This window comes from Lactuca serriola, chromosome 7 (assembly GCF_051521515.1).
Source record: "Lactuca serriola cultivar US96UC23 chromosome 7, Lser_US96UC23_V15, whole genome shotgun sequence".
NCBI lineage: Eukaryota > Viridiplantae > Streptophyta > Magnoliopsida > Asterales > Asteraceae > Lactuca > Lactuca serriola.
The window spans coordinates 198,201,007-198,228,212 of record NC_136414.1 but is presented as its reverse complement, the minus strand read 5'-3'; the positions used below and the strand labels follow the sequence as shown (position 1 = coordinate 198,228,212).

Below are 27,206 nucleotides of genomic sequence, written 5' to 3'. Positions count from 1 at the left end.
ATGAGGAAGTTATGATTTTTCAAAGTTTCGGCTTAGCAGTGTACAGCCCGAAACTCGAATTTTAGCTCGAGCGGTTTTTGGCTTACGCGAACTAAATGAGAGTTGAATATCTCATTAATAGGAACTTAACGGTAAAAAGATGGACGAAAACGGAGTTCGTATGAAGGAGTTACGAATTCTTCGCGGTCATTTAACAGTCTAAACGCCTCCTACTATTAAATTTGAGATCGGTCGAGAATTAGCCGACAAAGTCTAAATGAAAGTTGTGGATCTTAAGTTTACCTACGTGTGGAAAAAAAGAACGTCAAAAACGGAGCTCGTATGCGAAAGCTACGGGGTTTAGAAGTCAGCAGGGTGCTGTTGCAAAAAGGGTGACGTTGCTGAATATGGGCCAAGACTTTCTCCCCAAGGAAAGCCATCAGGTGATGACACGTGGCACTGACTCGGCGTGTCAGTAAACCGGCTCGGCGAGTCCGTCAGGATTTCACCCTATAAATAGAGGTGTCGGGTTCCCTCATTTCCTCACCCCTCAACCTTCTTCTTTCTCTCTTTAAACTCTCTCTCTCTAAGCCTTCCTAACCCCCCCCCCCCCCAAAGCCTAGGGTAACTCCCTAGAACGAGGCGGAAGCCCCGGAGCGCCCGAAGGCCCCGAGAAAAGAGCCTTTCAGCTCGGGAACGCTGCTCCAACGAAGCCCGGTTTTCAAGAAAACCCGTTGTAAGTGAGCTATGCCTACCCTATCTTTAGTATAGCTTATGTTTTAATATAGTAACGTTATTAGGAACTTATAATAAGTATTTGGGCTATTATTATGAGTTATATTGAGTGTTATTTAACACTTATATAATAATAATAATAATAGCTAGACTATTAATTTGTCGCGGTTATCGTTAGACTAAACCCTAGTGGTATTGGTATTAGGTTTTATCGAAGGAAAATTGTTTTAAGAGTATCGAAGCGTTGTCCGAGTGCTGAGTCACCACCTTTCAGGTGAGTGCATGGTACCTTTCATCTTACACATAGATATATAGTATTTTAATATAAATTACGTGTTGTGTGTGCATATTGTCTGAATACTTGCTGTCTATGCTGGGTGAAAGATTTTTATACATGTTTTAAATGATCTAAAGTGTATATGTATTTTATATCTACAAAATGTGTTGGGTAAAACATGGGTAGATGAAATAGTTGTTTTGTGATAACACGATGGAAGACATCAATGTTGTCAGTGATCCAGTCATCTAGTAGAGTATAAATGATGACTATGGACGATACTAGACAGTCCGGTGGAACGCTAACAGACTCGTAACCTGTAGGTGTTTTTGAACTAGGTGCTCATTAGGTATCTTTGAACTGAGTGTGTTCACTAGGTATCTTTGAACTGAGTGTGTTCACTAGGTATTTTGAACTAAGTGTGTTCACTAGTTACTTTTGAACTAAGTGTTTGCCAGACATTTTGGACTACGTGTTCACCAGTTGTAATCTATAAGCTTTGGTAACGATGGACTTTGTGCCGATTCCTTAGGATAATCCTTAGGAATGAATGAACGAGAAATAGCTGATTCTCAGGGTAGATCCTTAAGAGTAAAGAAGATAATGGGGATGGGTAATTGGGTTTAATTGCTTGATTGTTTAAACATAATAATTATATTATTGTGGGTTGAAAACCCTATGTACTCACCAGGTTTCCCAACCTGACCCACTCAGTTTATTTATATCACATGTGTTGATATGAAGTCACATTAAACTGAGAGATTAAAGAGATGTAGATCACTGGTGTAAATAAATGTAAGTTATACTTATGCTTATGTTTCTGTATTGACAATGACATCCCAAATGTTTTAAAATGAATAAAATACGTTTCTTCGAAAATGTTTTAATAACGAATTTATCGTGTTTTTCTGGGAACAAATTCCGCAACATTTTTATTAAAAGTACTCTGATTTTTATAAATCATAAACAAAAATCGGTCTTTTCTGGCTGTGAAAATGGGGATGTCACATTAAGTCATTAAGCTGTGAATATGTGTGTTCTATGTATTAATTTTTCTAAGTTATTAAAACTTTGAATGTGTATTTTTTGATGTATTAAGTGTTGAATTAGTGTCTAAAATGTTGAATTAAGTTTTGAATTTGTGTTTGAAATGTTGTATTACACTGTGAATTCTGATTTTTTTTATCCAGATCTGGTTTTAAAGGGAAGAATATTACCGATGTTGGCACCGATGGTTGGTGGTGGTGATGGTTGATAGCGGTGTACGATAGTTGGTGTTGTTGATACTGGTGGTTGTGGTAGAGTAAGCGTCTTCTTCGTTGATTTCATATAAGTTATTATCTTTTATGATTCATGTATTTTTTTTATGTTTGCTTCTAAAATATGATATAATTTATTTATGTATTGAACTGTGAATGAGTTTTTTAATACACTGAAATATGATATTATACTTGTAAATGAGTTGTGAATGTATTGTATAAAACTGTGAATTTTATTCACGACTTAATATTAAATTCACAATTTAATACATAGAAATGTCTACATGTATTAACGTATAAATATAAGTTTTAAATTGAAAATACGGTTGTAAATATAAAAAAAATTGTCTTAAATTGTGAATTTATTATATTAAGGTATGAATTTTGTATACTAAACAATGAATTGTGTATTATGTTGTGAATTTTATTCATGACTTGATATATTAAATTCACAATATAATACATAGAAATGCCTCCATATATTAACGTATAAATATAAGTTTAATTTGAAAATATGGTTGTAAATATATTCTTTTTGTCTTAAATTGTGAATTTATTATATTAAGCTGTGAATTTTGTATATTAAACTGTGAATTATCTGTATTAAGAGCTTCAAATTGATATTTTGGTTGTGAATTTATATTTTTTTTGTCTTAAACTGTAAATTTATTGTAATAGGCTATGAAATTTATGTATTAAGCTGTGATTTTTCTATTTTAAACTTTGAATTTACTACATTAAGCTATGACTATTTATTTAAATTATGAAATTGACTATATTAAACTGTGATTTTTTTTTGTATTAAATTGTGATTTTTTTTTTGTATTAAACAGTGACTTTTGTGTTTAAAAATATGAATTGAATGCATTAACCTATGGATTTTCTGTTTAAACTATGAATTAACTGCATTTTGCTGTGGATTTTTTTATAATTTGCGTTAAAATATGAATGATTTATGTATAAATTTTTGTGTTAATTTTCTTATAAATATTTTTATTTTTTTGTATAAATTTGTAAGAATCCACTAGTTTTTATAATTGTTTTGCATTAAATTCAAAACGAGTGAATTAATAGGCTTAATTAGACTGTGAATGTAGTATTTAAGTTGTTAATGCATGACTTTATTTACAAATTTAATTTGAAAGAAATGACAGCTACTATGTTGATATAGGTGGTTGGTGGCAACATGTGGTGGTAGAGTTTAAGTTTTTGACTTCTTTGAATTAGTGAATTATTGTAAAACAATTTCTATTAAGTTGTGATTTTTTTGCATTAAACAGTAAATGGACTGCGTAAATTTGTATTTTATATAAGTTTTGTGTTAAAATATGAGAGCATATACGGATGAAAATATTAGACTGTAAAGACTATAAGTTTGCTCTTTTCGTACCAAAAACACAAAAAAAATTAGGATTTTAACATTTTTAATAAGAATGTCTTGTAAGTATTTACTAATTAATTGAGGTTCTTAGGGTTCTTAATCTTTTATTGTTCTCATTTGAACCACTTCCTATATATATATATATATATATATATATATATATATATATACACACACACACACACACACACTACAACAAAATAAAGCTAATGCAACCCCACTAAAAGGTTGCATTAGGCCTTGAAAAGGTTGCATAATGCCTAAAGCAACCTTTTTCCAAAAGTTGCATTAGACAAAGTTGCATTAAACATAAAGCAACCTTTTTCATGGAAAAGGCAACCATTTCTGAAATAGTTGCAAATCTTTTTTAGATGCAACCTTTTTTAATGCAACCATTGTTATGCAAAAGCAACTTTTTTTATGCTAATATGCAACTTTTTTTTTTTGACTTTGTTGCAACTTTTTTAACTGTTTTATAAATGCAACTTTTTTAAAATCAGTTGCAACCTTTATTATGTTTCAAGTAAATAATTGCAACCTTTCTATATGGTATATACAACCTTTGTTATGTCTTTAATTCCCAAAAAGGCAACCTTATTTACAGTCAAATTCAACTTTATTTTTTGACTTTTCTAATGCTAATATGACATCTTTTTTCTAGTAATGCATATGCTATATATGTTTTACTACATTGTTATGAATATCTATTATTACTAAAATTACACCATAACAATAATAATATACATATGTCATATAATTTTATGGTCTCCTATGACATGTCTAAATTCAAAATAACAACCATAAATCAAAGTCAACACAAAGTTGTCAACTACAATCATAAAAACGTAATAAAAACGTCCTAGACGAGTACTAAATATACACAACAAAACATATTAGAAACTATCGACCTTTTGGAGGTTGTTGTCCCGTAAACTTCCATATAATGGCTTCAAAGTTTTCTCGTTGGTTGTTAATATATATTCGCATAGCTTCTAATTCAGCATGTTTTTTTTCATTGTCCTCTTGAATCTTTTTTTGCAATTTAGAATGGGCTTGACCAAATGCACAAGTTAACTCAGAGACACAAACCTTCTTCTATATTCATCCACTTGACAGACACACATAATTATGAAAACATGAATTAGAAAAACATGATATATGTTGTAGTATACCCACCTCGTTCCAACTTTTCAAAATAACGATGAGATAATTGTATTTATATGAGGGTTAAACTGAAAATACACCAACTTTTATGTTACCAATGAAAATATGAATTCATACTTGTAGTTTTGACCGGTCTAAGTGGCATCGTTAGGGCATAAGCATTGATATATTAACCATGAATCACATTCCAGTACTCCAAATATACGTAAAAAATCAAAACATGGAACACCTTTTTCAACATGATGAAAATCCATAAAGAGCTAACAACTGGGAAGATATGTGCCAAGGTGGTAATACTGAAATCAACAACACCAAGCCATGTAAATAGAGAATTCCACATATCTGAAATAGCAAAAAATAGATGAAAAGTTGAACTTTAGTTTCAGTATCACTGTTAGAGAAAAGGCAGTTAGTGCAACAATACAAATACTATGATTAAGGGACAAATTGGTGATTTCAACTCATAATTACGAAGACAAAAAATTATGTTATTGTTATTTTTGTGGAACATGGGTAAGTTAAACATACCAGCTTTTGAGAGCTTATGAGTTGTTGATATTGCTAAATTTAGATCTTCTGTTGTTTTCTCTTCAACAAATAGTCAATGACGATTCCTGAATATTGTTATGAGTTTTGTTTCCATCCGCTTTTGAAATTCCTATAAAATTAAATAACAAAAGTGAACTTTGATAAAATATATGTAATTTGTTATAAATTTGAGATGTAAACTTCAGCATGTATAACCTCATCCTCTCTTGGAATTTCATTTAAGGATTTTGCTCACCTACACTTTCTCTTCAAGTTCTACTAATTGTAGGTAGCGATATAAACTTACCAAATATAATCCTCAAATAAATCTCTAGCAAATAGTATGCTAAAAACAACTACAACACCCATAATTATATCAATAAAAGAATATTATATGTACGAAACCTATAACTTAAGCCTTTTATTTAACAAAAATAATATTATATTTTTAAAGTAAATTGATGTACCATCATACTCGATCTACTATTTCTTCTTTTCCATTTTGGTTATATGCTTCAGGAATTTTAGGATCATTCGACACCTGATATGGCTCTCTAAGAAGCTTTGTGCATGAAAGAATCATGAATGAGATTGGCCTAATTCTATTATGCCACATCCAACGTTATAACTCAGAGAGTAGACATGATTTGTATAATGTGAAAAATGATACTTTTAAAATAAATGGTTCTATTTACCTTACTATGGTCGCTGGTAGTTGTTGCAAATGAATCAACATGCTTAGGATGGCTAGCATACAAAACCATAGTTTTCACCATCCCACCCTAACCCAACCCTTCAATGCCATCTGATGATAATTAGATACCATATGAAGATCTGTAAATAACGTTCATCAACTATACGGGAACATTCAAACATATCACATCATGAATAAAAGGAATAATCTAGTCATCATGGATGGCCTGATATAGAAAGACGCATGCGATCTGTAAATAACATTCATCAAGTATCTATGTAAATCAGTTTTTATATCATGCCGGTTATGGAATTCCCTCTAATGCCAACTTTTTTAAGCCAAGTGCACAAGTTAATTAAGACCCTAAATTTAAAGCTTCTCTACAAGAGCATATGCCAGTTCTTTATTAAAATCTGCAACAATATGTTGGCACTGATGAGTTTGACCTTCTTAAAGCTTCTCTCAATGGTGTTCCATCGATTTGGATTGGAGATGATTTTCAAATAGCCATAGATAACCATCTGGAAGTAGTTAGCAATAATCAAATAACCACTTCCGAACATCCCTTAAAAACACTTGTAAAATAAATAGAACATAAAAACTAAAATCACACTCTCGAACAGCAAAAGAAATGAATATATAATAAAATAATGTTAAATTTTTTATAGTTATTTGGGGATAACACATTCAATTGTACTCAAACCGCAAATTCATAAGCAATCAGACACCAATATCACGTTCTTTAAGTAAAATCAAAGTTAGTTCATGGCAAATATGAAACACATTTCAGTATAAACCTGGTGTGTTACTATAATCGATTTCTGGAACCGATTTCATGTGTAGACTTCAAGAACGGTTTTCATAGCAATCGATTTCTTAAGGTCGACGATGGGGGTAGCAGTGTTGTGCGATATCAATGATGGGGGGAGGTTGTCGGCAATGGTAGGAAGTTGTCAACGCTGGAGTTGGTCGGAGGTGGGAGCAGACCGGAGGCATATCTGGTGAAGGTGGGTGTGTGTTTGATGGAGCGTGCGTATGATGTCAATCGAGGGAAGGGTGTATGAGGGCAAAAAAAAAAGCAAGGGTTTCTCATTTTTTTTATTATTTAATACCAGTTACAGTTTTCTTTAATAATTGTTTTTTTAAGTTAATATTTAATAAAATAAAAGGAAAATAAATTTTTTAAATTTATTTGGAGGGAAATTAAAAAAATTATATTTGGAGGGAATAAAAAAATAACAATGTAACTTTTATAATAAAAGTTGCAATTTTTAATAAGATTTGCAACTTTTTTTTTAAAAAAGTTGCAATTTTTAATAAAATTTGTAACCTTTTTTTTTTTTAAAAAAAAAGTTGTAATTTTTAAAGAAATTTGCAACTTTTTAAAAACAAAGTTGCAATTTGTAATAAATTTGGCAACTTTTTTTAAACAAAATTGCATTTAATCTTCTAGTGCCACTTTTTTGTTCCACCAGACCTTTTTTACAATCAAATGCTACTCTTGTGAAAATGTTACATCTAAAATGTCGCATTAGACTCATTTTGTAGTAGGGATATATATATATATATATATATATATATATATATATATATATATGGAAAAGTTCAATAGAGAGTCATAATTATGGGTTCAACAAGGAACCAAATATTTTTTTTTCAATTTTTAGAGTTTATTCTTTATCAAAAAAATAATCTAAAAATATCTAAATTCATATATTAACACTGTGAATGTGAAAAATATTTTTCGGATTCACGTTGTGAATTTTCGAAGATTCATATTGTGAATTTGACGTAAAAAAAATCGAATTTTATATCATTGGAAAAAGGATAAAAAGTTATGAATTTCTGTATTTTTAGTTTTTTATTTTGATAAAAAAAATAAGTTCTAAAAGTTGAAAAAAAAGATTGGTTCCTTGGTTCCTTGGTTAATTATGGTTCTCTATTGAACCTCACCCTATATATATATATATATATATATATATATATATATATATATATATATAGAGAGAGAGAGAGAGAGAGAGAGAGAGAGAGAGTTAGGTTCAAATGTTTTCAACAAGTATTGTGTACACATATGGGCCAATCAGAATTTAGCACAAATTAAATTTATAACTAAATCAATAAGGGTAAATTAGTAATATTGCATGAATATTAAATAAATTCCAAAATTAAAATCAAATCAAATCCCTATAAAATTGTAATTAGTTTTTAAACCCTACAAAAACCACCATGATAGAAAAGTAATCGACATGTTCTTTCCCCATAGCAGCCGTAAAACACCAAATCACAACCACCAACCGTCTCTTTCTTCATCGAAGACAATCGCATCTCCCTGCAATACCGACCATTATCTCCAACAACCCTTGTACCCCAGCACCAATGTCATATATTTGTGCAATACCAACCATTATCTTCTTTATTTACCACGAGTACCACCCAGTACGACCAAAACAAACACATTATCTATATCAAGGTTCTTATTCTTTTTTTTTTTCTATCTTAAATTCCTTAAATTTTTTTGCCCTACATCCATTCTTTCATAACTCACAATCACATTCTTCACCATTACTGCCGATTTTACTGGTTTTGCTGGTCATAATATCTCAACAGTTGTTGCTACAAGTTGTTCTTATTTATTTATAAGTAATTATTAGATTTTTGAAGTTTCTGAAACTTTTGAAGTTTTGTTTGTTTAGTAATGTTATGTCAACATGTCTATAGTCCCTAGCACATGGCTCCAAAACAAGAATATATATTTATTAAAAGTAGTGCAATATATGTCATAAAGAAATTCATCATAAGGGTATGTATAGTCCATCAAAATGAAACTCAATCATAAAGTTGGACTATTAATTGAATATAGCTTTGTTAAAACTTAAATCGTCAAATTTCCAACTATATTATTTTATAGTGATCAAATAAATGACTCGAAGTGCTTAATATGTGTCACACCCCTGAACCGGAGAAAACGGCGGAAACGTCTGGGGGCTTGTGTGACTTCATCTTGTAATATCATCACAAGATGAATAAGAACCTCTCTTCCTGTTCTTGTCTGATAAAGGCTTTGGGACTCGAAGCATGACCTGAATACTTGATTGGCATATAGTCGAACGAGTCTTCGACCCATGATTTATTTGGTTGGCAGGTAGTGATAAAATTGTGTGACAACCCGAAACTTTGTCCGTTTCTGTCACGCGATTTCCGTTAATAAAGTTTTGAATTCATTAATTTTTCCGTCAAAACTTTGGTTTAATAAAATAATCTAGTTATATTTAATTAAACTATTAACGAGTCGGAACCAAAAATCGCGCGGAAACCCAAATATCTCGAGAAATCAAACATTTTTGGTCTAAATGGGATTACGACCGTAAACCCTGTTTCCGGTCAGTGATGAGTGGACCCCATTTTTCACCCTATAAATACGATACCCCCACTCTCCTTAGAACATTTTTCTGGCCACATTCTCTCCTCTTCTCTCTCTAAGTTCTTCAACCCTAAACTCACAAAAACGCTTTTAGGCTCCGGGAAACGTCGAAGAACACCTTTTGGAGCACTTTGGAGTGTCTGGAATCACTTCTCGCATCGAAATCTGCATTCAAAACCCCGTTTTCCGAGTTTACGGTCCGAGCTTCAAAGACCGTAAACTCAGTTCTTGAGTTTACGGCCGTAAACTCAGCCACCTGCTGAAACCGTAAACTCATTTTAGAAACCGTAAACTCACCTTCAGAATCCGTAAACTCGTGTTTTAAGGTTGTCAACTCATTTCTTCGATTCAAGCAAGTCTCGGTAACATTCCTCAACCAAATTCAAGTGTTTCTGACACTTTATTTATCGAAATCGCTAATTTAGATACATATACGTATTTATTTGATAATAGGATTTCGTTAAGTGTCACGCGCAACAACTCGGGAATTTTCATTCCAGTCAACAACTCCACGAAACAACAGTGAGTTCATACCCCTACGCTTTTTCCGAGTTTTTCATGTTTTCAGGGGGAATACAAGCAAAAGTACACGGAAACTTGTGCTCAAATATATTATTTTGTTTAAGATAATTATATTTCCAGTATGCTTTTAAATACGGAAAACAGTTTTATCAACCGATTAAGAAATCAACACGTTGAAACAGTTTTCAAAACTATAACAATGAACTTGTGAATCATGTAGTAAAATGTATTATTTTATAGAGGATTCATGCAAACCATAAACAGGACTTTCTGTATTATTATTTGTAAATTTGCTAGGCTAACTTTGAGACACGTCCTTGGTAACACTCCCACAGAATCTAGAGTGTAGGACTAGCACTCATGACCAGAATCTCTTGTAGGGAGAGCGTGACTGTTGTGTATAGATCTATACGGGACTGACAATCCCGCACCTTGCTGCTAGCTACAGCCAGACCGGCAGGTCTGCAGGTGACAAAGTCATTAAGGATGCAGGTCGTTGCGGACTATATCCAGTATGTTATGGTCATGAAACTCAAAACCTAGGTGGCAGAAATTTACTTTTGTAATAATGAATCAAGTGAACTAACCTCAAAGTAATAAACGATTTAATTACTGAAAGGTATTAGTAATAATATCTTTAGGACTTAGTTCATCACGGTTTTCTTTTATTTAGCTTTTAAAAGCTAATATACCTCTCTGGGTGTAACCAGGGTTATTAAAAGAAAACTGCTCTCATCAACACGAGTATGGTAGATACTTGCAAACTTCAGCTTAAAACGGATAATCAACCATCAACCTTTAGGGAAAATATAGGATTTTCCCAGGATAAACCGGATATTCAAAACGGATTGTTTTACAACCTACAGATAATCATATTCATTCCACGACTCCTTGGGTTGTACATATCTTGTACGAATCTGGAATTCATGGAAGGAATGGGCTTTCGAAAACACTTTTCATAAGAAAATATAGGATTTTCTTGAGAAAACTTGTCAAAAAAGATCAAAGAACATTTTCTCACAAAAACTTAAAGCTTATGAACTCACCAGCTTTATGCTGATATTCTTTCAAAACTGCTTGTATTCTCAGGGAATTAGTAGACATGTACTTCCAGGAGTTCGGAGAAGTCGAAGCATTAGTGTCGTGAATTTCTATTTTACTTTTGATAAGAACAGAACTATGTATTAAACAATGTAAACCTTTTTCACATATGTATTCAATGTCTGGTTGTGTTTACTATGCTTGCTGTTATTCATTGGTTGTGATGCTATACATGACGTCACCTCCGCCCCGGAATGTTTCCGCCATCGGTTTCGGGGTGTGACAAATTGTTGTAAGACTGTGGGGTGGTCGCAACATCCACTAGGTTGGCAGGTAGTGATAGAAGTATTATAAGACTAGGGGTGGCCGTAACATTCACTAGGTTGACAGGTAGTGATAGAAATGTTATAAGACTGTAGGGTGGCTGTAACATTCACTAGGTTGGAAGATAGTGATATAAATGTTGTAAGATTGCTGGGTGACCGTAGCATTCACTAGGATGACAAGTAGTGGTAGAAGTGTTGCAAGACTAGCATTCACCTGGTCTATGAGCAGCTCTGAGAGTGTGGTGAATCTACGATTCAGCTCACAGTTCCCTCTAGGTGGTATTTGACCTTGGTAGGATGGGTAGTGATATTGTAGGAAGGCCACATCATTCGTGGAATCAAGGAAGGTTCAGGGCCGTATGAGGCCAGTTATGATGTAGGTTACATTGCATCGGTGTGATGTTTGGTTATGATATCCTTGGTTGGATTATGAGTGTTGTTGAAGCCTTTTATACAAGTAGGTTAGAGTAGCTTTTCCAGAAAAATTCTTGGATAGAGTCTCGTGGTGCAGTCGTTTGAAAGGATGTCGGTTTCAGCGACCGATCGGAAATTCGACGTTTCAGATAATTGGTAGATTAGCCTTGAGCTCAAAATATCTTGGATAGATCGAAAATGCGAATGTTGGTCAGCAGGATAATTTAGGGTTGTAAGGATTTCATTTGGATTCGATTGTAAATTGGAGCCATTTTGGATATGATTCAGAATAGGTTTTGTATGTTGGGAAGTCAGACAAGGTATTGAATTCATGGATTTGAGATGAGTAATGATAGTTGTCCTTTATTGGTTAAGGTCAACGTGTGACAACCCAAAATTTCCATTCTGAACAAACCATATCAAGCCAATAGAAGTTATAGCAGTCACAGTTAATTTTCAGACTTTTCGCGTAAGTTTGAGTAATTCAGGGTTTACACTTCAGGAAATATCAGGAGAGTGGGTGCACTAGGGTTTTGTGCAACACTGTTATTCCAACACTCTATTATATTAGAGATCATTTCAGGAATAAAAATATTTTCTGCCAAAATATCTCAGGACTATAAATAGAATTCTGAGCCAAATTCATTTATTATTCACATTTCCAACTAGAGAAAAGCCATTTTCTCTCTCACGGATCTTCGGGTTTTTATACCAAAACGTGAGTAACTCTTTCTAGTAATGTTAGAATGCTTATTAGGTGCTTATAACATGATTTAGATGGCTAAATCATTAGATCTAGGAGTTTACTCCCCAAGGTGTTCTTGGGCGGTAAACTCCCGAAACCGAGCCTAGCTTGTTCCTTATGTTATGCTACTGCCTTAGACTCAATTGTAGGTGTATTAAGGACAAGAAAACAATCAAAGAACACAAAAACATGGGAGTTCACGGCCCAAGAGCAATCTTAGGCCGTAAACTCCATGGAAATGGACCAAAGGGTGTTATTAATACACCTAAAGCCCTAGACCTTTACATAGAATTGTTTCCCATTTAATCTAAGGCCTTAAACACATAAGAATCACATTTCAAAGAGATTTTACGGCCATGACATGGTTCATGGGCCGTAAACTCACTAAAGGGGCACCAAAGTGTGCCTAATGCCTTCATATGCTTGGAATAAAAGCCTAGAACCTATACCACATATGCAAGAGACTTGAAAGCATCAAAATCAACTCTTGAAGTGAGTTTACGGCCTTGGTAATGCTCCTAGGCCGTAAACACCTAACAAGGGCACCAAAGTGTGCCTAGGGTCCCCAATTGCTTTAAACAAATATCTAGAACCTATCCTTCAAATGCATAAGGCTTGAAAACAACAAAAACAACACCCCAAGGGAGTTTACGGCCGTAAACTCCAAGGGGAATGACCTTGGGGCCGTAAAATCCTATTGGAGTATTTCTAGACCTTAAACCCCTTCAAGGATGGAACCACCAAGTTAGAATAATTCTAGAAAGCATTTGAGACTTCAAAACACACAAATACCCCATGGTTGGGAGTTTACGGCCGTAAACTCAAGAGTTTACAACCGTAAACTCCATGTGTGTTAGTATATGAGGAGTAAACTCATATATGGGGTCCTTTGGAACCCTAAACACAAGTACCTTGTCCCACAATAGCTTAGATGCAATCCTTAGGGCTTAAAACACTTATATAAAGTGTTTATTATGTCTAGGATGTCTTAACTTTATCATTTAGTGATTTAAGACTAATTGAATGCATATATGTGTGATTATATGTTCATTAGGATCGTAGTGTGTGTACAAGTCCTCACTTGACACCTATCAATCCTATACCGTTCAGTTCATCCCAATCACCAACTACAGGTGAGTTCATACCCCTTAATCAATGTTTTAAATGCTTTTAAAAGTTTTAGTGGGGGGGGGGGAATACAAGTAGGAAACAATATGTTATTAAATCAATCTTATGTATTTTGTAACTGTGTTTTCACTCGGTAGATTTCACATATTTCAAAAGGTGACACATGAAGTGGTTTTCTATCTTAAAATACCTTGATAACAAAAGTATTAGTTTTGAAATGTTTAATGACATCAAGTCACTCTAAATTATTGTTCAAAACTCCTAGATATCTTGCAAAACCATTATTTTACCTTCTTGAATCAAACTATAATTATGCGCATATGTTCATATATATGTTAGAGATTATAGTTTTCACCCTTCATTTAGTTTCCAATACTCTTGGGTAGCAAGAGTGCATAAACCTACGTAAACAACCAATTACCTTCCAGTTAGCTATCATAGGGATTGTTAGAAGATATCAAACATTATTACTATTACAAGGAATCACACAAGAGTCAGTTCATTCATGAGTCCATACCAATACCTTACATGATACATGAGTACACTTACTTAGGATTACCTGATACATGAATATGTTTACATATACTTACCTGTTACATGAACACACTTACATGAATACCATACAGGAAGACTGTTACTTAGGTGCATTATCCTGTATTTACTTACCTGGATACTTGTACTTAGAACTACGAGGATGATTTATTAGTATTTACTGTGTAAATTATCTTTCCTACCCCAGTTAAATGGGATAACTCGGCGGGACTGACCATTCCGAATCCCATTGATTAGCACCAGTGGTCGATGAATATCTACGGATGTTTAAGGTTGTCACTTACTTAGTAGTCAGTGACGGGACTAACCATCCATCTGTCCACTGTTGCAACAGGGGCTGAGATGTGAATCTTCGGAAGATCATTAGGTTGACGATCTGTATTAAGAGATCGATGCGAGGACTAACCCTCCCTCCATCCTGCTGCCGCTACAGAGGATGAATGGACAATCTTTGGATGTTCATTAGGTTATATGGATTATGTTAGCCCTAGTACCTCGGGATAACAGTTACATTCGTCTTGTTAGCACCAGTACCTCCGGCTAACACTTACATGATTATATTTTTCCTGTTTACTTTATTTTGTGATACTTTCAGTCTTTCACATAAACGATGAGTTAAACTAAGTACTCTAGTACTAGTCAATAGAAAGGAAAAGTTATCATATTACTTACAAAACATTCGAGTCTTGGTAGAAGACTACCTAGTCATAACAGAACATTCGAGCCTTGGTAGAAGACTACTTAGTCATAACAGAACATTCGAGTCTTGGTAGAAGACTACTTAGTCATAACAGAACATTAAGGTCTTGGTAGAAGACTACCATATCATTTTCCTATTTTACTTTATTTTGTGATATATTCACATAAACGATGAGTTAGACTAAGTACTTTAGTACTAAACAACCAAAGGAAAACTATCATTTTACTTACAAAACATTCGGGTCTTGGTAAAAGACTACATTTCATACTTATAGAAAATAAGGGTTTTTCTAGAGATTTCATACTTACCTCAACATTTTCATTTAAAGGTTTACATGGCTTTCATAACAGATTTTCATAAGCAAGACAACGACACTTAATTTCTTATGAATTCACCAGCTTTAAAGCTGATACTCATTTTCAAAATAACTTGTATTCTCAGGTCATCAGTTAGACAGGTGCGGTGGTCAGGTTTTTGAGAAGATGGAGCACAGACAAGACTCGCCTTATTTTGATTTTTCATTTTATTGTTGTACATTATGAAAGAACACACATGTATTGAAACTCTACTTATAATGCAATGGATGATGTTGTTGCTTGTTTATTATATTACACTGTTGTGATACTGTACATGACGTCCTCCACCCTTGAACGTTTCCGCCGTTCGTGGTTTTGGGGTGTGACACAACGTGAGCAAGGAGTCATTCGTTGTCAGTGTGTGACTTATGTTAAGGCCAGTAGGTGAGTCTTCAACCATCTCCAGGCTGACGGCCAAAGTGAGCAGATGATTATGATACTCAAAGATATGCTCCGGGTTTGTGTACTAGATTTTGGAGGGAGTTGGGATACTTACCTTCCTGTGGCCGGGTTCTACAACAATAGTTATCATGCCAGTATTGACCAACAACCTTTTGAGATGTTGTATGGGAGAAGGTGCAGGACCCCAGTTTGTTGCATGGGAGGTCGAGCATCGGTTCATGGGGAGTACCAAGGTGGTACTCAAGACCACATAGTTGATTTAGCAGGTGCATGATAGGCTGCGAGTCACGCAAAGTCAACATAAGAGTTATGCTAATTGGCGACATTCGAATCTTGAGTTTCAGGTGGGAGATTTGGTGCTTCTGAAGGTGTCATCCTCAAGGGTTGTCATCTAATTTCGAAAGGAGGGCAAGCTGGTCCCCAGATTCATTGGTCCTTTCATTATATCAGCCCAGGTGGGCAGGGTCGCATACCGGTTGGATTTTCCTGATTAGCTCAGTCAGATCCATAACACCTTCTATGCATCACAGCTTCAAAAGCGTGTGGCTAATGAATCTGTAGTAGTTCATGTGGAAGGTATTCAGGTGGATGCACGCATGAATTACATTGAGAGACCGATAGCGATCCTCAACCAGGAGACGAAGACCTTGCGAAACAAGGTGGTGAGTTTAGTGAAGGTGAAGTGGCTCCACCGAAAGGGTTCAAAGTGGATGTAGGATCCTGAGGATGAGATGAGACAACATTATCCCGAGTTATTTGCGGCGGCCGACTTCGAGGACGAAGTCCGATTCTAGTGGGGGAGAATTGTAACACCCAGATCATCGAGGTACTTACTTATCGATTTATAGCTTTGGAGGCGGGTCACGACGTGTGACTTGGTGGTCACCTCGTAAGTGAACGATGACTTGTTGACCTATATTTTTGAGTCTCACAACGTGAGACTTTGGATGCTCACGATGTGAGAACAACCTGATGACCAAAACCCTATTATTTCGGGTATTTAATGGAATGAGAGGTCTAGGGTTTCCCATCCTTAGCCTCCCTCACTCTCTTGCCTCTTGGAAACCCTAATCTCGACATTGCTTGAGGTCCTTACCCATTTTTGGTGACATTGAATCACTTTTTGGTGGTTTTTGGCTCATTGACCTTGGTAGAGCAATCTCTTGGCAATCTAGCTTCAACCTCACCTTCTTGTAGAGCTTTTGGACCATTTGTGAGGATCCGTTGTATAGAAAACCTGGGCGTGAGTTTTGCTATCTTCTGATTGAGATGAGTCTCCTCACTAGATGCATGGGTCGAAGGCATCAGTGTCGGCCCATTACTTTGTTGTATAGAATGTTATTTTGTCTCTGTGACAATTGTATAAAAGACTAGGATCTGACCCCTGACAATTGTATGAAAGACCAGGATCTGACCGTTGACACTTGTATGAAAGACTGGGATTTGGCCCTCGACATTGCAAGGGAAGACCAAGATTTGGCCCATGGTATGAAATGATTGTAAGACTATAATTTGGCCCATAACATTCACTTTCTTATGTATGATATGTGTTATTTTAGGGAGATCACTAAGCTTTGTACTTACAGTTCATGTTTATGGTTTCAGTCACTTCCGATTCGAAAGGGAAGGGCTCGACATGATGGCACAACATCCTCCCCTCATGGTTTCCACATTTGAAATAATTTGTGCTCTAATGTTTAAATGCTATTTTTATCTTGAATGGTTTTAAGAACAATTTGTTATATAAATTATTGTCTTAAAATGAAAATTTTACCTTTGATTTTCGGGACGTTACACTTTCCAGATTTATCAGAGCACTCATTGCTTCCTAGACATCTTCCTATCCTTTCACCAGTGATAGGTCTTGGTTGATTCCGGGATCTTCCCACTAAATAAACTAAAGTAGGATTGTAAACACCAAAATGAACAGAACCAGACTTCCCAAACTTAGGCGGATTGCCTATCTCCACAAAACTGACTTTCTTCTGTCTGCCAATAGAACATGGCTTAGAAGCATTTGTCACAATCTTCGGAGCTGGCATTCTCCATTTGGATACAAGCTTCCTCACTCATATGAAAAAAATATTTGTTAACATAGAGTGGATGTCCCAACTCATTCAACAACGCGTGCTCCATCTTCAGAAAATTCCACCATATACAATGTACCTTGTTTTTGACCCTTAGCGACAATCAAGTTTTCCTTCTTCACTTTCCATTTGTGATCGCCAAACGTAACATGATGGCCTTCATTATCAAGTTGCTCAATATATATCAACATACTCTTTAGGTCTGGAAAGAACTTGGTATTTTTTAAAGTCCAATATGTACTTAGGGTCGTCTTGAAAACCACATCTTCGATACACTTGATACTTAGACACTTGTTATCTGCTAGTTTGGCCTTCCCTTTACAATGCTTGAAGTTCTGCTTTACATTTCTGGAATGATGCGTAAAATAACGCACCAAAATCCAAGACCCATGATTTTATTGAGTTTTCAACTGAACAAATGAGCGCACCATCTTCAAATTTTGATGCCATATTCATCTCTTTTTGGCCTTTATCTGCAATGAGCATTGGACACTGACTTTTGACATGACCACTCTCTTTGCAGTTCCAACAGGTAACATCCCCCATGTTGTTCTGTCCACATGTTGTTCTCGACTTTGACCTTCCACTACCTCCAAACCCTCTGTTGGACTCCTTATTTTCTTTAGTACTCAGAAGACTATTGGAAGCTCTCTTAGCACTTCGTCTGCATACATCCTTACCAATGATTAAATCACAAATTTCATGCTGAGTTGCTAACCCTTATCACTATACCAAACCAACTATAAGGCAAAGATGACAAAAGTAGAAATGTCATGACTTCATCTTCAAATTTAATCTCAACCGACATCAACCTTGATAGGATTGAATTAAATTCATTAACATGATCGGTCATTGAGCCACCCTCCTTCATCTTCAAATTTACTAATTGCCGAATCAAATAAACCTTATTTGCTGCTAGGGGGTTTCGTACATGTTAGATAACACCTTGATCAACCCACGAGTAGTCTTTACATTAGCAATGTTATACGTTACATTCTTTGCCAAGGATAATCTCACCACACAAAGTGCCTACCAATCTAACAGTTCCCAATCTTCTTGCTTCATGTCTACAAGTTTACTTTCAGACAATGGTTCATTTAACTTTTTTTGGTAGATGTAGTATTCGATTTGCATTTTCCAAAAACCGAAATCTTGACCATTGAATTTGTCGATCTTAACTCTCTCATCTTCAACCATAACTCTAATACCAATTTGTTGGGATAACAATAAAACAAGTTAAACACTTTAGACAAATGTCAAACAAACTTCGGTGAAACTAGCGGAATAAAACTTTAGAAAAAGTGCGTAGATCAACTCTGTGACGTATGAGTGAGGAAGTGTTGTGCAAGGTTGTGGATCAAATGACTACTGCTAGGCTACGGAAGAAACTTTGCCATAAATATCAATAACTCTCTCACAAGTCGGTTGTATTAGAAGCAATGTTTGTATATTATCCGAATGATAAAACAGGTAAAAGATAATATGGATAATTTTAATCATATTATCTATGATTTAGAAGGGGTTGAGGTTAAAATTAAAGATGTAGATCAACCCCTTATTTTGCTGTGTTTTGTAACCAATTCAGATGAGAATATCGTTATACCATTTCGTATGGTAGAACAACAACTATTGTCAATGATATGAAGGATGTCATTTTGTTTAAAGAACTAAAACGTAAGGTCTCTTGTAACAAAGATGGTTCTATTTTGGTTTCATGTCTGCTTGTAGGCAGAGGAAAAAAACACAAGATGAAGAGGGTGGAAACAAGGGGAGTCATGTTCCAAGCCTAAAGCTTCATCCAAGGTTAAATGCTACCTAATCTAAAAAAAATCTCAAAAAACAAGGGCATACTAAAAGAGATTGTCCGCAATAAAGAAAAGAAAACAGTAAGTCAAAAACAAGCAAAGGTAGAAGTATTATATGGTTCAAGATAGTTTTGACGAAGGAGACATAAGTGACATTTTGACTGTATGTATGATTGGTTTTCGCAGTCACAAGTGCACCCCATAATATAACTTGCTCACATGATTTATTCGTTTCTTTCAAGGAATGGAATGGTAAGGACCTTTTAAACTCATTCACGAAAATTAACTAGCAATGGCATACAATGACACTATTGATAAATTCTATCATCATAGAAGTTCTGGTATCTTTTTATTTTTCAAGTTTTCTGCTTCATAAGTATATTCTTCCCACATCATACTCCACATATACACAAAATAAAAAATAAAAAATAAAAAATAAAAAACAAATTTTATGGTAAAGAGACCCCTTTTTCCAGCCACTCTTTCATCTTCAACCAAATAGTATATTCTACACCGTTTGAACCATTCACCCTGTTCACCAACCAAACTGTACAAACGCATCATCTCCGACCCCTTTCATACGTGGGGCCGTGGCCCAGGGGTATAATAGTAATATACTAAGCTTCTTTATAACGTTATCTACTTTACGGATCTTACACCAATATTTTTTACACGAAAACGATACTGAGGTTGAGAATCTTCATCATCATCTTCATCCTCTTCACTACTATCATCTTCAACTTTATCCCATCTTGAATAATCAAGACGTGAATGCCCTTTCGGTTTTGGAATTTCCTCTTTCAGGCTTTGTGTTTGAGGGGGCGTAATGGTAATTTCCACATTTTCAATATTGCTTACCGCAGTATCAGGCTCATGTCCCTTTGTGTCATCAATATCGTTTTCTGCTATTTCTACTGAAGTAGACTGTTCATCTTCTTCATTATCTTCTTCTTCTTCTTCTTCTTCTTCTTCTTCTTCTTCTAGCTCGGGTATTGGAGCAAGAGACTTTCCTTGACCAAAAATATACAAAAATTAATGCTTTAAATTGTTTCTTTAAAACTAAGTTTCTTAAATTTACCCATTTTTTATCTGTCCAATACAAAAAAAAGTGTACTTTTCACCAATTTCTTGATTCAGCCACCGAGCTATTGTTATTTATGATCATTATAATAATAATTCAGTGGCTAAATCAATAAATAACAACAACTGAGAAGCTAACATATGATTTTCTGTATTTTGCCCTAATATGAAATCCAGATAATAGAGAAAAATGGTATCTTTAAAGTTTATACTGTCAAAAAAAATACTAGTATATAATGGTTTGATCACTAAATAAAATAGTTAATTAGCTAAATTGATAACATGGTGAATGTACAAACACTTTTAGTATTCTGCCCTAAAATATATAACCCACATAGACCCGTTTTAGATAAATGGATAAAACTTCTACCTACAATATTCTAAAAAAAGCAGAGAAAATGATCAAGAAATGTTGTATGGAGGGAGTACCAATTGTGTCTTTAAGCGAGCTTCAAGATTTTGATATACTTCTGATGAAGGATTTAACTCAATCAGCCTGTTTACATCAAAGAGTGCAGAGTGGTACTCTTTAAGGGTGACCAATGTTTGAGCTCTCAACATTAAGGCTCCTGTATGTTCATGATCAAGCTCAAGCACTGAAGTACATTCCTCTGCTGCCTAAATTGATAACCAAAACTTTAATCAACAATCAATAGTTAACAAACAATCGATGATAGTTCATCAATTCGCTCAAAGATTTGATAGATTTTGTCTTGGAACTCAAATTAACACTGGAAAAAAGGTTAATTAGCTTTTGATACTAGATATTGCATACTAAAAAGAAAATGATAAAAGCACCTTTTTAAAGTGGTGGAGTTTGAGAAAACAGGCGGCTCGATTGCTATGAAGGGCGATCTTCTGAGGGTTTGTCTTGGCAATCGAAAGAGCTTCTGTATAAAATTCAAGCGCTTCTTCATAGTTACCATCTCTGTACATCTGATGCGCTCTTTCTATCTTGTTCATTGTTTCTTGCCTTCTGTCAACTAGTTCTTCGATCCCCTTGTATGTCTCTATCGATTGGAAATATCATGTAATCAATAAGCGGATCCCATAAGTTCATGAAAGTTGGAAAACTTATCACCTATCAAAATCAAAGAGTTGTTGATCCGTACTGAATTGAATTGAACTGACGAGGAATTGGAGACGTGATGGGATAAAGAAGGTAAACGTGGTGAAGACAGAAAGAATAAGTTACAGGGACAGAGGAAGAATTGAGTATGAAATTTGCTTAAGGGAGGACGTTAATGGCGGCCATCGTCTTGATTTGGCACTTATTTGAGGAAATTTCTCAACTACATCAACCCTAAATTGCCCCCTGTCATTTGCGTGTTTGTTCTTACCGATTCAAAATTTCACGTTTCAAATGGTTTTTAAATGGTTAATGAGCAAAACGACGTATTTGTTGAATTATGTTAAGGAGATGAATTTTTTTTTTGATAATTTATTATGAAAACTATTAATTTATATATTTATACATCTATGCTAACTTTACATAAATTATTAAAATAGGCATTATGCCAGCAAAAAAAATATTTAATTATATAGAAAATATGAATTGATATATTTTATTATTAATCCTTCAAATATTACTATTATTTAATTTTTGTGATATTGAAAATATAAAACCTAAAAAAATTCAATATATTATCTTATCATATTAGAAACTCCCTGTTTTATATTTTTTTCATTAAAATCATTTATCTCATGCTCTTATCTAAATTAATACTTTGTGGCCATTTTATATCTTTTATTTATTTATTTTTTTGAGATCATGTTATCATAGAAAATAAAATTGGTATGTTGTATCATCTAAGAAGTTCATGTCAAGTTCTTCGGATACAAATACCAAAATGGATGAGGTTAATCTCATAACAACAGTAAAAGGTGTACGTTTCATCCATAGTTTAACTTTGCACGTATCATCCATTCCGAGACATAAAAGGATACAATGCCCTTTTCATTTTTATTTTCATTTATTTTTACGTTTTTAGTTATTAAAAAATATTTTGATTATTTTTCTATCTTGCTAAATAATGCTTGACCACCACCACCATCGGTAATGTAATCTACACCATCACTGGAAATGGAGCACCACCGTTACCCCTCAACTCATTCCACCCACTCCCAGGTTTAAAGCTCAACCGATCCATTGAAAATAACCACCAACCATCACCTTAATCAATCTTTCATTCACCTTTTGTAAAACTTCGGTAACTTCCACAACAACATCATCTAACCAACCTCCAGTTTGATCTTCTCAAGCTTTTTAAGCATTTGTTTTGCTTCCATCATTTCCTCCAATGAAGGATCCACACAAGAGTGCAAATCTAAAGGGTAAGGAGAAGGTTGGGGAGGAGTGTAGATTCGTTAACCTCGAGCTGGAGTGCAAATTCGTTAACCTCGAGCTGGAGTGCAGACCCGCTACCATCTCGTAAGAAAAAATGAGAGGCAGTAAGGGTTCATTGCAACGATCGTGATGCGCAGGTACATATCTCCTTGGAGCTTTCTTTACCATCACTCGTTATGAGACCTACAATTTCATCGGAGAAGGAGATTCCCAAATCTGCACTCCGTTCGACTATTACCACCACCCCTCCACCATACATCTATGCAGAAACCCTAACATCGTCACCTGAAACCCTAACTATCACGTGAAGAGAAAGAGAGGCGGTGGTTTATATATATATATATATATATATATATATATATATATATATATATATATATATGAATGCAAGTTTTGGGTTTAATATTTGATGTCTGATAATCAGACATGGTTCATCAATGGTGGAGTTGGTGGAGATTGACAATAATTGCAGGTGGTGAAGAGGGCTTGTTATTGTTGGTGGTTTATGGAGAGTTGCTTGAGTCGGATGATGGTGATATGAAGGAGGGGGAAACAAACGATTTTTGGCTGGTTAGTTTTGTCGGAGAAAAGAAGAGGACGGGCGGTTGTTGGGAGTGGGTGAAAACCGGAAGACAAAGAAGGAACCGAGGAAAAGGAAGGGGTGGGGATATTTATTTTCATTTTTTTAATTTTAAAAACTGATAAATACATAATAGAAAATTAAAAAAATAATTTGTTAAGGGTAAATTAGTCTTTTTATGTTTGGATGGACTAAAGCATGAAAGAAAACACAAACCCAGAGACGGTCTGAATTAATTTTTGAAAATAAGGACTAAACATGTGTTTGGATACATGCACAAGGGATGAATGATATAATTTACTCAGATCTTTATTATAGATTTCACACATAGAATTATACATCTCAACCGTCAGGATCGCATCATATGGATACAAGTTCATCTTAATAGTTTTAATAAAAGCATGTTACTATATTGTGATTTGAATGAAGATATGTTTCTATAAAATGATCATGAAGCACGTATTTAGGTAAGATTAAAATATAAAGTGGTTTTAATAGACAAAATATTACCTAATGTTTATTTTGAGCATTCAAAGATGATACTTTGTGTTTTAGGGTTTCGTTAGAAAAACTAAACTTTAAAAGAGGTTCACCCACATTATTAGTTTTTAGAATGGGTGAATTTGTATTTTAATTTAATAAGAATTAATTTTCAAAAGAATTAGTTTTGTTATCCAGAAAGGACTAGCGGTGCAACTTGTTGTGCGTTTGCCTTCCATCGATACGTATCGATTTATAAATAATTAATACATTAAATATCTTAAAAAATATTTGTTTTGTTTATCTAACCTTTTTTAATCAACTTAATCATTATAAAACTTGCATTAATCAGTGTTCATACAAACAAATTGTAATTGTCAAATCTAATTATCAATAGTTATATTAAATAACTTTGTTTTGATATTAATTTTTTTTGCCTTCCCGTAATATTGTTTATAAAACACCATATCTTGTAAGAAAAAGTAAAGAAAAGGGGTCAAGCTGTCACTTCTGTATCCTGAAGGAACACTTGGCTAATATAAAGTTGTTAAAGGGTAAAGAGTGAAACATTTGGAATTTGACCGTTGGGAGAAAATTTCAAATACCCAAACGACGCTCCTGTTCTGTTCACCGTTAATCTCTCTCCTTAATCAATACCATCTCTCTCTTTCTCTCTCTCTCTCTCTCTCTCTCTCTCTCTCTCTCTCTCTCTCTAGAAACTGATTTAATGGCGGATGAGAGCAAAGACACTGCTATTACTACAGCGATCATGGAATCATCGTCAAAAACATTTCTCCACCCACTTCACGAAATCGCCATGACTCCAACCCACAAGCTTCTCTTAAAGCAATGGCTTAAAGAAGAAGAACTGATCCTGAATCGAATCGCTCTCAAAGAAATCCAGATCGATGCTGTTCGAAAGGAAATCACTCACATCTACTGTTTCTTCTTCCTGTTTCACTCGATCTCGCTAATGCTCCTCTTCAGCAGCGCATCTTCGTCTACATCTGGATCATGCAACCGATCATGGATCCCATCTCTCTGTTCGCTCCTCTGTTCTCTGGGATTAATCTGGGCCGTTCGTTACAAGACAGACACAGAATCGCATCTGGAGAAATTACTGGAGAGGGAGAAAGAAGATGGGAAGTTATTGGGGAAGTGTGTGGAGGAATTGAAGAAGAAAGGTTTGGAGTTTGATTTGTTGAAGGAAGTTGATGCACTTCGAAGGGCTAAAAGTTTGAGGGTTGAAGGTAAAGCTGTGAAGAAATGGTCAACGAGAGACTTTGTTACTCTGTTTTTCTTCACTGTTTCTTGTTTGGTTCTTGCTCTTACTCGGGTCATTCTCTGCAATTGATCCAAAATGGTGATATGGGTTTTAAATTTTTTGATTACTTCAGTGGGATTTGGGTTCTTTTTCAGTAGATTGGGGATTACAGATGTTTGATTTTTGATGGTGGTGTTAACGGAAACTTTTGGTTTCTGGTTTGACATTGCATAATTATCTATGAATAGCAAATTACAAAGGATCAGATTCAGACACAGTAATAATAATAATATAATGTTTTTATTTCAGTTGCTGTCCAAGTTTGATTTTGTTGATTTAGGATGAAGGTGTTTAAATGTTTGTTACTTTGTTTTAAAGTGATTGATACGATTTTAGGAATCTTGTATACATAATCATTTGGTTAAAGTTATGGATCGTAAATATTTACTGGAACTCTAGAGGTGGTGATAAAATGGTTCTATCCGATGATTAAATAAGGACAAAAAACGGCTAATTCTTTAATTACCAATCAAAACGGCTACTTGTCAAACGTTCTTTGTAGGGTATTTTTCTAATTAATTATTATATAATTGCTCAATTAATTTTTAGCTGATTAATTATTGTAGGTTATTTCATCAATTTATGTATCAAATTCTTTAAGCACTAATTATAATGTTTAGTTATAATTTTAAAACAAAAATTGTTGGGTTTTATCAAATATATACGTTAATTCATATTATTTTTATTTTTATTTTTTATACAATAATACATAAAAGTTGATCTATATTCGTTAATTATTTATAACAAAATCATAAAAATATTAAAAAATCACTTTCAAGTTTAAAAAATCACTTTATTTAGATTTCAGTTTATTTTAGTAGCCCGCAGATGTTAAAAAAACAAACAGTCTTCTTTTTTCAGACTGCAGACGTTTGTTCCACTTTTTCTAATGCAGATGTCTACAGATGTGGTCCGCAGACTGCAGACATTTTGCCTCAGAAAAAACAAACAGCATCTTAGAGTCTAAAAGCTGCAAAAACCAACTTTTATTTTATTGAATAAACAAATTTATTTATTAATTCTTTTTATTTTTGTTCTCTGAAAATGTAAATGAAAGACAATAAAAATAATCATTAAGAAGTACAGTATATATGCAAGTAATTAGTATGGAATATGAGTAACTAGAATCTTATGAGTAAATCGTAAAATATAAATCAAGCAAACATAATAAAAAAATTGATAGGTATTGTTATAATTTTATAATATAAATGTATCTATTAATTATATTAATATGTATTTGTTAAAATCGCTTGTTTGTTATAATATGGTTGTTTGTTAGTAGATATTTGTATTTAGATCACATTATTATGTAAATGTAGTTATTTGCTAACTTTTTATGTAGTGTATATCACTAAAAAATCAATCTATCTTTATATGGTTTGTATTGAAAATTTTATTTCGGCCCCTCCAGTTTTAGGGCTTGTGTTCCGCCCCTGGTGCAGTGTGCACCCACCTTCCAATTTCCACTGCACCATGGCCAGCTAGCTTACCTCACCTCCTTTGTTTCGTTTAGTGACTGTTAACAATTTGTGACCAATTAAAAAAAAATAAAAATAAAATAAAAGTGGAGTAGCATCATCAGTTTTGTGGTATGATACATTATAGTTAGCCATCTTTTTTTCTTTAAATGATATTTATCATATAATAACCACTCATTTATAAAGTGCCATTTTAATCGTTTTTTTAAATAATATATATCATATAATATTCACTCATTTATAAACTTATTTTTTAGTTATTGTACTATTCGTCTCCACCACAATAATCATAAAAGAATTGCAAAAATTTCTTTTGCGGGATGACATCATATTTTTGTATAATGAGATTGACATTTACCAAAATACAATTGAAAAAATGCATGTTGAAAAAAAATAGG

The 27,206-nt window shown here is 34.1% G+C and overlaps 2 protein-coding genes and 1 long non-coding RNA gene across 6 annotated transcripts; 1 reads left to right on the top strand and 2 right to left on the bottom strand.

Annotated features, from left to right (window-relative positions):
- Window positions 1-4,818: 4,818 nt before the first annotated feature.
- LOC145064815 (uncharacterized) lies at window positions 4,819-7,077 on the bottom strand. Of its 3 annotated transcripts, none has more exons than XR_013688096.1 (4): window positions 6,815-7,077; window positions 5,791-6,157; window positions 5,324-5,453; window positions 4,819-5,137 (listed from the first exon to the last, which is right to left on the bottom strand). It is a non-coding gene; the product is annotated as an uncharacterized LOC145064815 (long non-coding RNA). The 3 variants fall into 3 exon arrangements; XR_013688094.1 differs by having other exon boundaries at window positions 6,019-6,157; XR_013688095.1 differs by having other exon boundaries at window positions 6,019-6,128.
- A 12,753-nt stretch (window positions 7,078-19,830) lies between these two features.
- Window positions 19,831-21,961, bottom strand: LOC145062547 (Tetratricopeptide repeat (TPR)-like superfamily protein). Of its 2 annotated transcripts, XM_079010136.1 has the most exons (4): window positions 21,681-21,961; window positions 21,398-21,609; window positions 21,029-21,217; window positions 19,831-20,524 (listed from the first exon to the last, which is right to left on the bottom strand). In XM_079010136.1, exons 2-4 carry the CDS (start codon window positions 21,560-21,562, stop codon window positions 20,159-20,161), a joined length of 720 nt encoding a protein of 239 aa, XP_078866262.1. In that variant the 5' UTR covers window positions 21,563-21,609; window positions 21,681-21,961; the 3' UTR covers window positions 19,831-20,158. The 2 variants fall into 2 exon arrangements, with proteins under 2 accessions (XP_078866262.1, XP_078866260.1); XM_079010134.1 differs by having other exon boundaries at window positions 21,398-21,961.
- A 2,682-nt stretch (window positions 21,962-24,643) lies between these two features.
- On the top strand, window positions 24,644-25,578 carry LOC145064978 (uncharacterized). The gene has a single exon (XM_079012330.1). It carries the CDS (start codon window positions 24,734-24,736, stop codon window positions 25,358-25,360), a length of 627 nt encoding a protein of 208 aa, XP_078868456.1. The 5' UTR covers window positions 24,644-24,733; the 3' UTR covers window positions 25,361-25,578.
- Window positions 25,579-27,206: the final 1,628 nt, after the last annotated feature.